The sequence below is a fragment of the Malaclemys terrapin genome, chromosome 2 (genome assembly GCF_027887155.1).
Source record: "Malaclemys terrapin pileata isolate rMalTer1 chromosome 2, rMalTer1.hap1, whole genome shotgun sequence".
In the NCBI taxonomy this organism is placed as follows: Eukaryota; Metazoa; Chordata; order Testudines; family Emydidae; genus Malaclemys; species Malaclemys terrapin.
The window spans coordinates 7,378,327-7,393,031 of NC_071506.1; the positions used below are offsets into that span (position 1 = coordinate 7,378,327).

The window sequence follows — 14,705 nt, forward strand, 5'->3', positions numbered from 1 at the left end:
GCTTGCGTGCCGCCTTTGGCATGCGTGCCATAGGTTGCCTACCCCTGACCTATAACCTTACTATAACATGACTGTAACAATTACTATAACATCACTATAACAACCATACTCAGTGCATTATGAGCCTTCCGAAAACACCCAACATGACAAAGTTTGCATTGGATACCACACAATTATTTTATAAAGATGAACATGGGGGTGCTGGGTGTTGCCCTGAGGTATGGAGCATCACAGAGGTGCTTTCTAATGATTAGAGAGAAGGCCTGTGAGTCAGGACTTCTGGGTTCTCTTCCTTGTGCCAGCAGTGACTGACACATCATAAGAACTTAAGTAGGTAAGGAATAGGATCAAGTCACTATAACTAGGAGTCAAGACTTCTAGAATTCAATTCTGCCTCTTCTACAGACCTGCAGCGTGACCTCAGACAAGGCTTTAATCTCTCTGAGTCTCAGTTTCCCCACCTGTAAAACTTGCACGATACTGAACCTGTCACTGAAATAATTTAAAAAAGAGTCAGTTTCATTCATAACACAGAGGATCAATTAGTTTATCCTGATTATACAGTTATGCAAATTAGTGTGTCAGAGATCCGGGCCAGAAGAGACCAGTAGATCATCTAGTCTAGCCTTCTGTATATCCCAGGCTACCAGCACCACCCAGCATCCACACACAAAACCCAACAACAAAGGAAATAAGACCCACAAGAGATCAGTCTATTATTTGCCACAGGCAGAGACCAAGGGGTAGAGGTGGGACTGAGGAGCACTAGTGTATGAGGACTCGACAGTGGCAGGACAATGATTGAGTGAGATATACCCAGATAATCCTGGGAAGTGACCCACATGCCGCAGAGGAAGGCGAAACCCACCTCAATGTCACTGCCAATCTGATCTGGAGGAAAATTCCTTCCTAACCCCGCATATGGCGATCAGTTAGACCCTGAGCATATGAGCAAGAACCAGCTAGCCAAGCACCTGAGAGAGAGAGAGAGAGAGAGAATGCTCAGTGCGACCCCGTCCAGTGTCCTATCACCATATGTGGCCATCCCTGATGCTTCAGAGGAAGGAGATACAAAAACCTCCCAGAATGCACTGCGAGGGGAGGGATATCCCTTCCTGACCCCTGCCAGTGGCCTTCTGAAACCCTGAAGCCTGAGCATTAGGAACATAAGATATAAACTGAAAGTGACACCCAGGGCTGTCAAGCCCTGCTCCCCAACCATCACAAGCAACCTTGTCATGCAGTCACACACATAGATTTGTCAAGCGCTTTCTTAAAACTAATTACGTTGTTTTCCTCTATAACTCCTGTTCCAGAACCTCATCCCTCTGAGGGTTAGAAATCCTCTTCTAATTTCCAGCCTGAATTTGTTGATGGCAAAAAGTGTGCATATAGCTTGTGTAGCACGCTCTTGGGCTTCTGGCAAGCTGCCACTGTGGCTCTTGGTGACTCAAAGTTATGGAAGTCCCTGCTATAGAACGGAAATTTCAGCAATTTCACTTTGGCCAGGTCTACGCTCCAAAGTTTTATTGGCATAGTGGTGCCAGTTAGGGGTGTGAAACATAATCAGGCTGGCAATTCCCGTGTTGTAGATTCAAATATGCCAACAGAAAAGTGCTTCTATCGGCCCAGCTAATGTTATATCAACGCTCAGGGGCCCTGCCAGTATAGGTGTACCAGTATACTGATAGCAGGAAAGCATTTGTAGTGTAGACAAAGCATTTGTGATATGTGTGGGCGGGGGGCGGGGGAGGAATCATGCACTTAGGAAGTTGAATGGCAATAAGAAAGAATGGTTTCACTGCTAACCTTTGAGATGCTTTGTGGTGGCAATGGGACTCTTGCTGCTTTAGAGGAGATACTTCCAGGAAAAAGCCAAGTGCTGCAGAAAGGAGTGAAATTCCTCAGAAAGAGTTCTGATATCATGACCCAGCGTGGTCCTAGGGTTAGTCTTGCAGATTGAATATAGACCACAGTTTCTGGCTGCTTATGGTCATTCAAGAATCTGTGACACTTCTCAAAAGAGATCAGGATTTATCACAAATATCCTTGTCCGATTTCATTTTGTATGTAACTACTAAATTCTGCCTGAACTTTTAAGTATTTAGAGTACTCTTCACTTCTTGTTCTGAACTGTTGTTGTTTGACGTTGTGTTCTCTATCACAAGTGTCTGCATCTCAGTGTTGTCTGAAATGATTTCTTTATTCCGCTACTGGAATAATGATGCCAATACTTTATAAAACATGGTGTAAAACTGGAGAGGGTTCAGAAAAGAGCCTCAAGAATTGAGGACTGGAAAGATACAAAAGGCCTCTATTCATTTAGCTTATTGAGAAATTCAAGAGGTGACTCGATCACGATTTACAAATACCTATGAGGGGAGAAGATATCGGATAGTACAAGGCTCATTAATCTAGCAGACAAAAGCAGAACAAGATCCAGTTATTTGGAAGTTGAAGCTAGACCAAATCAAACTTTAAAAATGAGGGTGACCAACCATTAGAACAGCTTGCTGAGAGGTATGATGGATTCGGCACCACTTGGAGTCTTTAAATCAAGATTTGATGTCTCTGTAAAATGTAGCTGTAGTTCAACTAGTTATAGTCTTGATACAGGAACTGCGAGATGAAATTCTATGGCCTGTGTTCCTCAGGAGGATGGACTGGATGATCGGAATAGTTCATTCTGGCCCTAAAATCTATGAATTTATAATGCTTTTAAAGCGCTTGGGTATCCTTTGGAATGAGGAGATATCTATAAAATAGCTTATTGATGCTGTACTGGTCACTGATGTTGTTGCACTTATTTTCGCCTTCTGTGATCCGCTGCTCTTACTGAGATTATGCACTGGCACTCACACCACTGGGGAAGGCAGGCTGTTACAAAGATTGGTGTGACCAGCAAGGGGAAAAAGTCCCGGCATGAGATTGGTGAAACAGCAAAATTAGGTAAAATGATGCAACAAAAAGCTGGAAGGGGATCTGTGGATAAATTAGTGGCACTCAATCTATTAGACTAACGTGTAGTGTTTTCATCCATAGATTTCAAAGTGATTTACAAAGGAGGTCAGTATCACTTTACAGATGGGGAAACTGAGGCACAGAGCGGGAAAGTGACTTGGCCAAGGTTACCCAGCAGGCTAGTGACAGAGCCATGAATAGGCAGGTCTTCTTAGTGCCAGCTCTGTGTTTTATTCACAAGGCAACATTGTCTCCCTATTGCATCACTCGCTCCTGTAGAGTTAGAGGATTTTGAATCATAGCTGTAGCACACAATGCAATTCATATTCTGCTAGTTTGCTGTCTCACTGCTTAGAAATTATGATGCTAGGTGTCTAAGAAATATGTAGCACTAGAGTAAACATTTGGCTTGTTTAGGTGGCCTAGGTTTTTGAAGCCATGTTTTGGGCCCCTTCCCTGTGTTTTTGTGTCTGTTTTCCTCATTCCTCTTGATGTTTAGGAACTGTCCTCTTTGTGGGTAGGGAGGTTTGCCTGATAGCTATTGGGTTTTGTGCTTGTGCCAGATTGTTTTTTTAAATTCCAAGGTTATGGATGGCATTTAGCTGATTGGTGACTTTTGTAGTTACTTTTTTATAAAGGGGTTTGTGTTCTTTTTTTTTTATTGAGCAGCACTTAGCTGCCACCTGGTAAATGCCTTATAAATAAATAAAAATAAACACCACCAATAAAAGGAATTGGTTCAGTAGATCATGTCTGAAGGACTAATCACTTAAAAATGCACGGGAGGGAGCAATCCTGCACTGGCCAGTTGGGAAATCTGAATGCTCTAATAGGGCTCTTCTATTTTAGATTCCTGTTACTTGCTTATTAATGATGTCACATGCAGTGTGCATCCCATTTCTTTGATCAGAGGGGCTGAGCAAAGGATTCTGCATTGTCCCTGAGATGCTGTAAAATTTTGGTTGCCATTTTGGGACCAATTGATTTTAACGCTTCCAAGAGAATATATGAATGTTCTGAGTCAGATCCTGAACTTACACAAATCAGCGCAGTCCCTGTGACGTCAGTGGAGCTCTGTTGATTTACGCCCACTAGGGATCTGTCCCACTGTGTTTAAATGCTAATATGCTAATCAGTGGCATAGTGGTAAAAGACTAAACTTCACATTCCCCAAATGAGGAGTGGGTAAACTCCATTTACCCACATTTACCCTCCACTACACTACTGATGCTAAAGCTAGAAATGACTTCTGGGTCACCAGCCCAAATGCTCTTGCACTGAGCAAAGAGCCTGTGACACTTTAAAAGCAACACCGCTGTATTGGGTCAAAAATTGGCCTTTCCATAGCTCTGCACCTGGTGTTGACATATTACGTGTCTCAAAGAAACTTCTTTGCTCTAAAGAGCACAATATCAAAGATCTATGCTGCTGTTACACAGAACCCATGGAATATCAGATCAGTCTGTCTTCCATAGATCTCCCTAGTTTGGCAGTGCGAAGACATTAAGGGGGTAGCCTTCACTCTGAATTGTCATGGTTTTCTCTGTGGAAGTCAAAAACATACCATCATCATGATGAGCGACTTCTTCTGTGCTTGAATTATATACATAACAGTAATCCAGTCTCATCAATTGAGTATATTTGAGAATGCGCAGTCCGCCTTGACTCATTCTGTTATCTGACGAGTTCATTATAGCAAGTACCATACTGTGTTTTGCTGCTGCATTGAGTTCTTCTCTGAAGGTCTAATTGGCCTTGAAATATTTTTAGAAGCTGTCATGTTTCATCTTGGAAATGGGCGATATATAGATTGCACTTTAGATTGATTTGTTAAGAATGTGGATATAAAAAAACCCAGGAGGAAATTATCATGTGTGGGAGACCTCTAGAAAGGTTAAACTCTGCTGTTAGAGAAGCTAACGGACATTAGTGAAAACCCTCAATTTATCCTTTGGACCACTCTGTACATCACACAAAAAATAATTATTAGCTAAAGTGTAACGACTTTGGGGCTCTCATCATATTGCATCTCCAAGTGCTTTACGAAGCATTGAGTGAGATGTTGGCACTGAGGTGAATGTATAGACAAAGGCAGCAGCTGTTTGTGTTCTCAAATTGTCCATACACCGCTGTGGATACTAGATCCTGTTTTGTAGAGATGAGGAAGTGTTGGCCAAGATACCCAGGTGATCCTGTTACTATCAAGCACCTTTTAATTTCAACCTGGGGAAGCCCAAAGAAGATGAGTGAAGGTGGGGAGGTGACCCTGGTTTACAGCCAAATCAAAGGACAACTTGGGGGTATATAAACCCCTTGCTACACAGAAAGGGGTTAAAGAGCAGCTGTGGACTCAGGCTGCCGCACCCCACTGTTCCTGTGAAGCATGCCAGACTTGGAGGAAGAGAAACTCAGTTCTGAAGGCCCCAGCCCTAGGCGATGGATAGACCTTTCATCATCAGCTCCAGAGCGTAGCACAACAGAGAGCCAAGGTGCCTTAGATTTCCTGCGGATCTGGAGTAGTAGTACAGATGACTGATGGACCCTTACGGAAACTGTGGGACAGAAGGGCTGGTGCCAGTCTTTATCTCTGCTAGGATAGTTCTCTTTCCTTTGTCATATTGGGACCTGGGACCCTGCCAACAATGTGAGCCCCCCGAGAAGGCAGGTCAGAGTAGGAAGAATCAAGAGATCCAGTGAGACAGACCTTACCTGCTTGCTGCAGGTCTCTGGGCTCGAACACAGGACAGAGGGAGGGAATGGGTTTCCCTACAACCTCACTGAAGAGGCTTGTGTAAAGATCCCAAACTCAAGGGCCAGGAGGACTGTTGGGCCTAGACCGAGGCCGATGACCTGTCTTGGGACTATTGTTGAGTTGAACTCTGATTTACCAAAAAAGCTGTGAGACAAAATGTGACTTGGCCGGAGGGCCAAGTCACAAGACAAAGGGGACCACCACAACATGTGAATGGCCGGTTGATGGGATTACAGAGAGAAATAACCCAAAACAATAATGCCTCACCCAGGTCCAAGACAGCACACTGGCTGGTGAGTCAATTTGTCACAGACTGCATCAGGCATCCAAAACCCCTAGGTAGTTTTGACTATCTCATCCCTAGTGTGCAAGTTGGAAAAATACATGGGAGGTAAAAGGTGTGTGTATGGGGGGGGAGAGGGCAAAAAAGGGACAACTGGCTGAGACCCCACTGAGTTTCACGTCTTCACTTCTCCAATATATAACTCATCTCTGAAATTTGGATGCATTAATTATTACAGCTGCTCCAGCCTGTGCCTGGCACTTATATGGATAACTCAAGATCCCATCGACCGTGGCAACTTTAAAAGGGTCATATTGCAGCATGAATCTTTGGGGATTTTTGAACTGTGTTTCAGGAACTTGGGTATGTGGAGCTTTATGAACTGTGATGACTGTGAATGTTTACTGGGCCTTTAGGAACTGGAACGTTATGGATTCAGAGCCCAGCAGACTTGTCATTAGAAGTAGCTGGTGTTGGTGGGAGATTGAATCAAAGAATGAAGTGGGGTGGATGGATGAAATTTGTAAACAAGGACCCTCTCACTTCACTATTTTGTTGATACTCTTTCTCCTCCTGTAATTAAAATCATTCTAATTAAATTAAAAGGCTTTATTGGTTGTTTGGGTTTTGGGAAACATAACAAGGACCAAGCAGACTTTGTTCTATTCTTGGGTATTTCCAGCCAGCTGGCAGGGATTTTATGGAGAATGCAACTAATATTCCCCTCTCCTTTCATGTGCAAGCTTTCTTCTTTCTCTCCATTTTGTTAGAGCTGGTCAGAATTTTTTCATAGAAAATTATGTTGAAATTGAAAATTAAAAAAATGTTGATTTTTAGTGAAAAATCAAAACTTGAAAAAAATCAACCGACGCTTTTGATTGAAAACCAAAAAAAAAAGGAAATGCGACCGTGGTTCCTCATGGGCGTTGTAGTTCAGGTGTCTTGTGCTCCCATTCTCCTTTATGGGCTGCTGGGCTTTGTCTGGACTACATTTTCCATGGTGCAGAACAGTCCCCCTTCTTCCTGAGCAGCCATGGTGCATAGCGAAAGTTCCATGGCCACAGCACATCATGGGACACGTAGTCTGGCTGGGGAAGCTAGCTCATTGGGAAGATGGGGGTCAGAAAACCTGGGAACTGCAACTCCCTTGGGTTGGGGCACCTGGTGTGGCTTTTTGGAATTGAAACTTTTGGTAATGAACCAAAAAACCTTTTGATTTTTGGGTGTTCTGCTTTTTGATGATAAGTTGAAATTTTCCATAAAAAGCAGACACTTCTCATGAAAAAAAAAAACTTTAGTCAAAAGCCCAGTTTTCCATTAAAAAGCAGTTGTGATAGAAAATTTTTTGACCATCCCCACCCCAGTATCTCAGGGTGACAATGCAGTTTGTCACACCATCCAGGTTCCTGAAATGGGTAATTCTTATTGCTTATGTAGCAGTTTTCACTGTTAAGGTATGTTAAAAATAAATGAATTAATCCTGTGAGAGAGGTAAATATTACTCCTGCCTTACTGTTAGCAAAACTAAACCACAGAATGATTAAGTATCTTGGATAAGGTCACAGATGGAGTCAGTGTCAGAACAAGGGTTAGCATTTAGGATTTCCTGGCTTCCCATTTCCACAGTCAGGTGATGAGCCCATACCAGTTATCTGTTCTTTTTTCATGACTTACGGTACTAGAGCAACCGGTGATGTATATATGTTTGTACCATTGAGAATGTCTTGAGAAAATCCAAGAGATAAATTATAATAATAGCCTGTATTTATTTAGTGTCTTTCATTGTGAAAGATCCTACAGTGCTTACATACTTGATATGTTAAATGCAAGACGGATGTTAAATGCAAGACGGAAAAATAAATACATCTACTGTTGATTCAACATTGAGGTTCAGACATCAAACATTCAAAAGGAGAATTTTTTCTTCTGGATTTAACTTAGTCACTTTTCTGTATCTTGTGTATTTTGTGGCATAGATTAAATAACATAAGTAATAAGAGCCAACTTATGTTGTTGATTTACAAGCGTCTCATTGTTAGCTTTAAAAATCTGCTGGGCTGATTTTCATAAATCTTAAGTCGTTGTGGAGTGCAAAACAAGCCAAGTTTCTAGCTGCAACCATTCCAATGGGAACATATGGAAAGGTAGCTTTGTTTGTTTGTTTTTCCCAGTTGCAAAATTCGAAAGCACCTCTTTGGCTCAAAGTTTAAAAAAAAATCACTCCCTTCGGCTGAGACAAAACATGGAATTTGTGTGAGGAAGTCCTGAACAACTGAAACAGGAAGATTAGAATGGAAGCTGGAACTCAGCTTTTAAAATATAATGAAGTCATTCAGTGTCTCCCCTTCTCAGCAAGAGCCTCATGAGTTGCCTCTTGCAACTGTGGTAACTGTACCTGTAAGATCTAGAACATTCTGGGTTGGCAAAGTTCAAAAGATGTGTTCACTGGCAGCAGCTGCAGCTTGGGAGACTAAACCGCACAATGAAGTGGGGCGGGGCTTAACTTGTGAAGGAGGACCTTACCCCCTACCCCTCAGCGATAACGTGATGCGTTTTTTGTTGTTGACATGGTTGAGGCAAAGAACCAGGAAAATGATCTTTGCTGCAGCATTTTGAATGGATATGAGTGGGGCATGATGGGATTTTTTGAGGCCAGAAGGAGGAGGTTGCAACAGTCAAGATGCAAGAGGATGAGGCCTTGGAGGAGAGTTTAAACTGTTCTTGCTAACTGCCTTAGAGCCCACGGTGCTCATTGTGGGGGTCAGCCTGCTCTTAACTTCCAGGGCTGTACCTACTGTAATTTGCCACTGCATGGTGATCTCTGACCTGATTGAAGCCTTTTTACAGGTCCCGAACCTGCCAGGTGCAGGAGCCCCTCAATTCTCATGAGAGGTAAGGATGCTTAGCTACATGTAAGATCAGGCCCATTGCTGCAGGCCAGTCCTGCACTGGTGCCTCCAGCACCCCTCATAAACATAAGAACATAAGAACAGCCATACTGGTTCAGACCAATGGTCCATCTAGCCCAGTGTCCTGTCTTCCGACAGTGGCCAGTGCCAGGTGCTTCAAAGGGAATGAACAAAACAGAATCAAGTAATCCATTCCCTATCGTCCACTCCCAGCTTCTGGCAAACAGAGGCTAGGGACACCCAGAGTATGGGGGTTGCATCCCTGACCATTTTGGCTATCAGCCATTGATGGACTTATCCTTCATGAAATTATCTAATTCTTTTTTGAAGCCAGTTATAGTTCTGGCTTTTACAGCATCTCCTGACAATTATCTCCACAGGTTGACTGTGCATTGTGTGAGGAAGAACTTCCTCTTGTTTGTTTTAAACCTGCTGCTTATTCATTTCATTGGGTGTCTCCTGGTTCTTGTGTTATGTGATGGGATAAATAACACTTTCTTATTCACTGTCTCCACACCATTCACAATTTTATAGATATCTATTATATCCCCCCTCAATCACCTCTTTTCCAAGCTGAACAGTCCCAGTCTTTTTAAACTCTCCTCATATGCATCCGAAGAAGTGGGCTGTAGTCCACGAAAGCTTATGGTCTAATAAATTTGTTAGTCTCTAAGGTGCCACAAGTACTCCTGTTCTTTCTCCTCATATGGAAGCTGTTCCATACCCCTAATCACTTTTTATTTTCCCCCTTCTCTGTACAATTCCAATAGAGAATTGGAAAAGGTACAGAGAAGGGCAACAAAAATGATTAGTGGGAGATGGGGTGACAGTCTGTAAAAGGGCCTCGGCCTGCATTCCATTCTGTACGTGGGCCCATCGTGCACACTGGAAGGGAGGGGAGCCCAGAATGTTTGTGCAGTGGCAGTTTAACTGCCATGATGGTTTTTTATGGCTTACGCCAGCTCAAGAAGAAACCACTGATGGGACAGGGGAGGGAGCTAAGCCCTGGAACGGATTCGGGCTCAGTCACAATGGTTACCTATTACACGGGGCGGGGGAGGGGGAAGGATTTTTGCCTGAATAAAAACTTCAGCATTTGGATGATTCATTGGCTTGGAGAGCGATGCCTCCTCACATTTACAGCTTGTGACCGGCCTCTAGTTTGGAACAGAATGGGATGGAATGAGACTCGGGGGAGGAGATGAGCAAGAGCATGGGTGAGTGGAAAGCAGCAATGTTGTTTCTTAGCCCCTCGGGAGTTCCATACTAAGGCAAGCCAACCGTAAACAAAACCTTGGTTAGGTAGTTACTGGGGGGTTACACCTTCTTCTGAAGCATTTGGCATTGGCCAGTGTCGGAGAAGGAGAAACTGATTTTTTGATCTGTTCTGGTATAGCAGTTCCTGTGGTCCTAACAAAGTGCAGGTTGATGAGAATTAATGGACACTGTCTAGGAGTGGGGAAAAATGAATGTCTGTAGTATAAGGATGGACAAAGCATAACCTGTGGAGATCAGCACGCAGCTGCAGCCACCCTTGTCTCTAATGCAAGGGTGTGAGGTTTGCAGAGACTCGGGATCCCAGCAAGCAGTCATCTCTCTCTCTCAATGGAAAGCTGCTCCGATGAAGATGGACAGTTGCAGGTGGGAGCTGTAGGTTCCAGAGGCTATATCACTGTATTAAAGAAGGAGGTGGCTGCAGTCTGCTCCATTTTTACACTACCTCGGTGCTGCTCTGGGATCCACTGGACTAATCTGATGACACCATGAATGTGAGATTTACCTTTTTGTTCTTAATTATTAAAAAGAATAAAGACTCTTTAATGTGGCCGCCAATTGACTATGCAACCCATGTGACTTTTGTGGGGTGTCTTATTTTAGGATTTCAAATCTGCATCTCGAATTCAGGATGAAAAGGACATTTACTTGGATACCAACAGTCTTTCAGGCTGGACAGTTGGGGTAGATGCTTAACAGTGGTTAGACACACTTGGAGTTGAACTGATTGCCATATTTGGGAGACAGGGGGCCTAATTTCCCCATGGGACATAGTGACAGTGACCGTGAGGGGGTCACAGGACATAGTGTCAGTGACCTTGTTCTTCTGGAGTGTGGAGCAGAGCTCATTCAAGGTTGCCAAGATCATTTTCCTTTCCTGCTACTCTCTCACTATATCTATTTGCTGGACTGTCTCCATTGGCTCTTCATTATCCACATAAAATTTAGATTAGCCTTGCCTTCCATATGCCCCACAACTCTATTCCAGCTTAACCTCTTGCATGGCCTCCTTCCTTTTAATTCATTTATAATAGACTGTTCCATCTTCTCCTTCCTCTATTACATATTTTGCTCCTTTCATGCCACTCCTTATCCTTAGATCATTAATTTAAACCGAGCATTCTTCTGTACCTCCTCTGAATCTTTTTAGAAGATGTACCACAGAAAATGACCAAAGGGCACTCTTGGGCTTGTGTTGTTCAATTGTAAGGTCTATGGGGGAGAGATTTTCTTTAGTTTATCTGAGTTGGTGTAAATCTTTTTGTACAGCTATGGTCTCCACAAATAACAAATATGTATAATACACACTCAAGATGCAAAAGGATTATTCCACATTATTAATGTCCTCTGATGGAGTTAGTATTGTCTGACCTTCAGTTCTTGCTGTGCTCTGTGTTTTTATTTGTCCATAGGTTAGTTATTAGTGAACGGGTTTGAAAGAAACCCCATTTAAACATAGAAATACTTTTGTCTGAAATGTGGTGTCATTTCTTTCTCTTTTCTTTCTTTTTGTGTTGACAGTGACTTCCTTGGAAAGAACCCTTCGATCTCTTGGGACATCGAATGATACGCAAGAGCTGCGAGATGGATTGTGAGTCTATTTTGTATTGCTGGGGATCTCTGTCTCTCTTGTTCCATATCATTCCCATCTATTTTCTCTCCCCCTCCCCCGTTATAAAGCTGGACCACTTTTTGCACAACTCCTTTTTGTTACTTCACATTTATGATTAATGTTGGTAGGAAGTGTATTGATTTTACAAAACTTCCTTTGTGCTGGTTTGAGAAGGCTGGTGAGTGGATAAAGGAAAACGACTGGTTAATTATTTTTTTAATGTGAATGTGATGGCCAGAATTGGAAGCTGAAGTAGGTTTTCCTTGCCAAGTACAGTCAAGCGAAGAGGAGAGAAGAGGGGGTAATGGGAAGACATAAATTTATAGCAAAGAACAGCTTATTATGGTGTCAAAACTGGCATGGGTCAGAACACATCAAATGACACAAAATAGTATGTTACATCTCACTTCTAGCAGATTTGGATAGTCTCTCTCTCTCTCTCTCTCTCTGTAACGCTAACACACACATTTTCATTGTATACACACTAAAATGGCTTTTCTAAGTGTGGTGCAATTTGCTATTAAAATGCTTCTTTTATAATGGACAACAGACCTAGAAATCAATTCTATCCACTTTTTTATGAATGTAGCTCATGAGACGTACATCTCACGGCAGAATGTTGCTCTTATTCATAGGCGCTGACTCCATGGGTGCTCCAGGGATGGAGCACCCATGGAAAAAAAGTTGTGGGTGAGCAGCACTCACCAGCCACAGCTGTTTGACGGCACCCCCCCAATCAGCTGTTGGGCAGCGCTCCCAATTAGATGATCAGGTGCCACCAAACAGCTTCTGGGTGCTGGGGGAGAGGCGTGGAGGACGGCGGAGAGCAGTGAGTGGGCGGGAGCCTTGGGGAGAGGACGGAGCAGGGTGGGAAGAGGCGGAGTGAGGGCAGGGCCTCGGGGCAGGTGGTGGAGCAGAGGCAGGAAGAGGCAGTATGAGGGTGGGACCTCGGGGCAGAAGAAAAACTCAGCACCTATGCTCTTATTCCGGGTTACATTTTCTTCTTTTAAAGATGGAACCCAAGATTCCCACCTTCTTTCTCCCTGCTTTACCCCTCCAAGATTCTATAGTGCAGCCAACACCCTCTGGAACAGGAGGATGGGACAGAAGTAATTTTTCAAGCCTGCAGTGTCCTTGCTGATTGTTCACCACCGGGCTGCTACTTTTTGTTGATGTTTCACCCACACAGAACGTACAGGTGTGTCTGAAACATCCAGCACAAAGCAGGTGTGTTTACCTGAATGTAACTGCTGCATTTAGCAACATGGCAGGTGTGTACTTTCTAGATGTAGCTAATGCCCTAGGCTGTATGTCGGCATAGCTACCTTGCCTCCTGGATGCACTGAACAGTTCAGCACTGTAGTTGCCATTCTGAGATAGCATTACCTAATGCATTAGTCATGGCAGGTGGCGTTTTACCTGAGAAATGTAGTATGGTCAGCTGTTCCTCGGGTGCTGCTCCTTGGTAATTGTTCAGAAGAGACCTCTGAGCTGTGCGTGCTACCTCTGCAGCAAACAGTTACGGTTTAATCTCTTTCCCCCTCTGAGACTGTCACACATTTCTCCTTGAGTATCCTCTAACCCAGAAAATGTTCAGGGAGCAATGAGTGGACATTTGGTAAGTTTATTACTTTTAGCATTACCGTGAAGACAACATTTGAGTAGAATTTTATTTAGATAATAAAATTGCCGCACATTCTGGTTTCATATTTTGTGTCTACATCTCTCTGATTAGAGTGAAATTAGTGTATGTGTGGGCGGGGGAGAGGGGACTTCACAATAAATAGGTTCTATTGTATTTGTGTGTGATGAAAGGCCCTGCAAGATAGGTCTCTAGATCCAGCATAGTCACTGCCAACTCTTGTCTTTTCCTGGGTCCTGTTGGCATCAGCCCAGTTGTTTGTCTGCCACAGCTGTTTGCAACACGCTTCACTAGGCGTGGAGGCCTTTGCCCTGTCTTATTGTCCAAGATCTGAGTGGTGGGGTTTAAGTTCCAGAAGCTCTTTGCCACCCGGAACCCCTCTTTTGAGGGGTGCAGGGTGAACCTTCTCCACACACAACTGCAGATTGCTTCGTAAGAACAAGATTATTTTAAAACAAAATAAATGGAGTTAAAAAATGGCTTGTGTAACATACCTAGATTTATAGTTGGCATAAGCTAAACCAGGCCAGACATTCTCATTGAAAGTTACGGAGGGAAAACACAGCCCTTAAGTATTCCAAAAAGCAATCTGTGTCTGACTTCAGTTCCTACCCCATCCTGTTATGAGAGAAAGTGAATCTCAGCTGTCTTTCATGCAGTCAGAGATCTTGCCACACCCTGCGGCAGTTTTGTGTCCAGCCAGGCTTCCCATCCTAATCAAGAGCAACACCTCCACTCTGCAAACAATTTTTCTGAATTACCTTCATGTGCAATGAAGTGGGGTAAGGTAAGGGAAATGCTGCTTTCTCTCTGGGTTTGTCTAGTCAAGGCCTAAGAGATGGCCCATTGAGGATACAAAGATGTTTAATAGCTACCTTTTGAAAGATTAACAACATACCCCAGAGGTTGTATTTCAAAGACTAGCCTGCCTCAGAAGTAAAATGGTTTGTTCACTTGTTCATTGAGTAGGGCAGTTTCACCTGGCTTGATGGAGTTTTGCTAAATCTGAATCACACCCCCTCAAGCTCTTTGGCTATTAAATATTATTTTATTTACAGACATACTCATTCTGTCACAAAGGGTCACCGGTGTCCAGGGCTGGAGTGCACATAATTCAGTGGTCCTGGCAATGTGTATTCCTCCATCCCCCTCTAGTGGCAGGTCTACATAAAAGATAACAACTTTCTAATGACAGGTTTCAGAGTAGCAGCCATGTTAGTCTGTATCCTCAAAAAGAACAGGAGTACTTGTGGCACCTTAGAGACTAACAA

At 43.4% G+C, this 14,705-nt stretch overlaps 1 protein-coding gene across 5 annotated transcripts in view; it reads left to right on the forward strand.

Annotated features, from left to right (window-relative positions):
* Window positions 1-14,705, forward strand: part of LOC128831951 (t-SNARE domain-containing protein 1-like) — a 699,719-nt gene that overhangs the window by 286,789 nt on the left and 398,225 nt on the right. For all 5 annotated transcript variants that reach the window (XM_054018910.1, XM_054018909.1, XM_054018914.1 and 2 more), the window contains one exon: window positions 11,702-11,771. In XM_054018910.1, coding sequence (XP_053874885.1) covers window positions 11,702-11,771 — 70 coding nt within the window. The remainder of the gene's footprint in view (window positions 1-11,701; window positions 11,772-14,705) is intronic.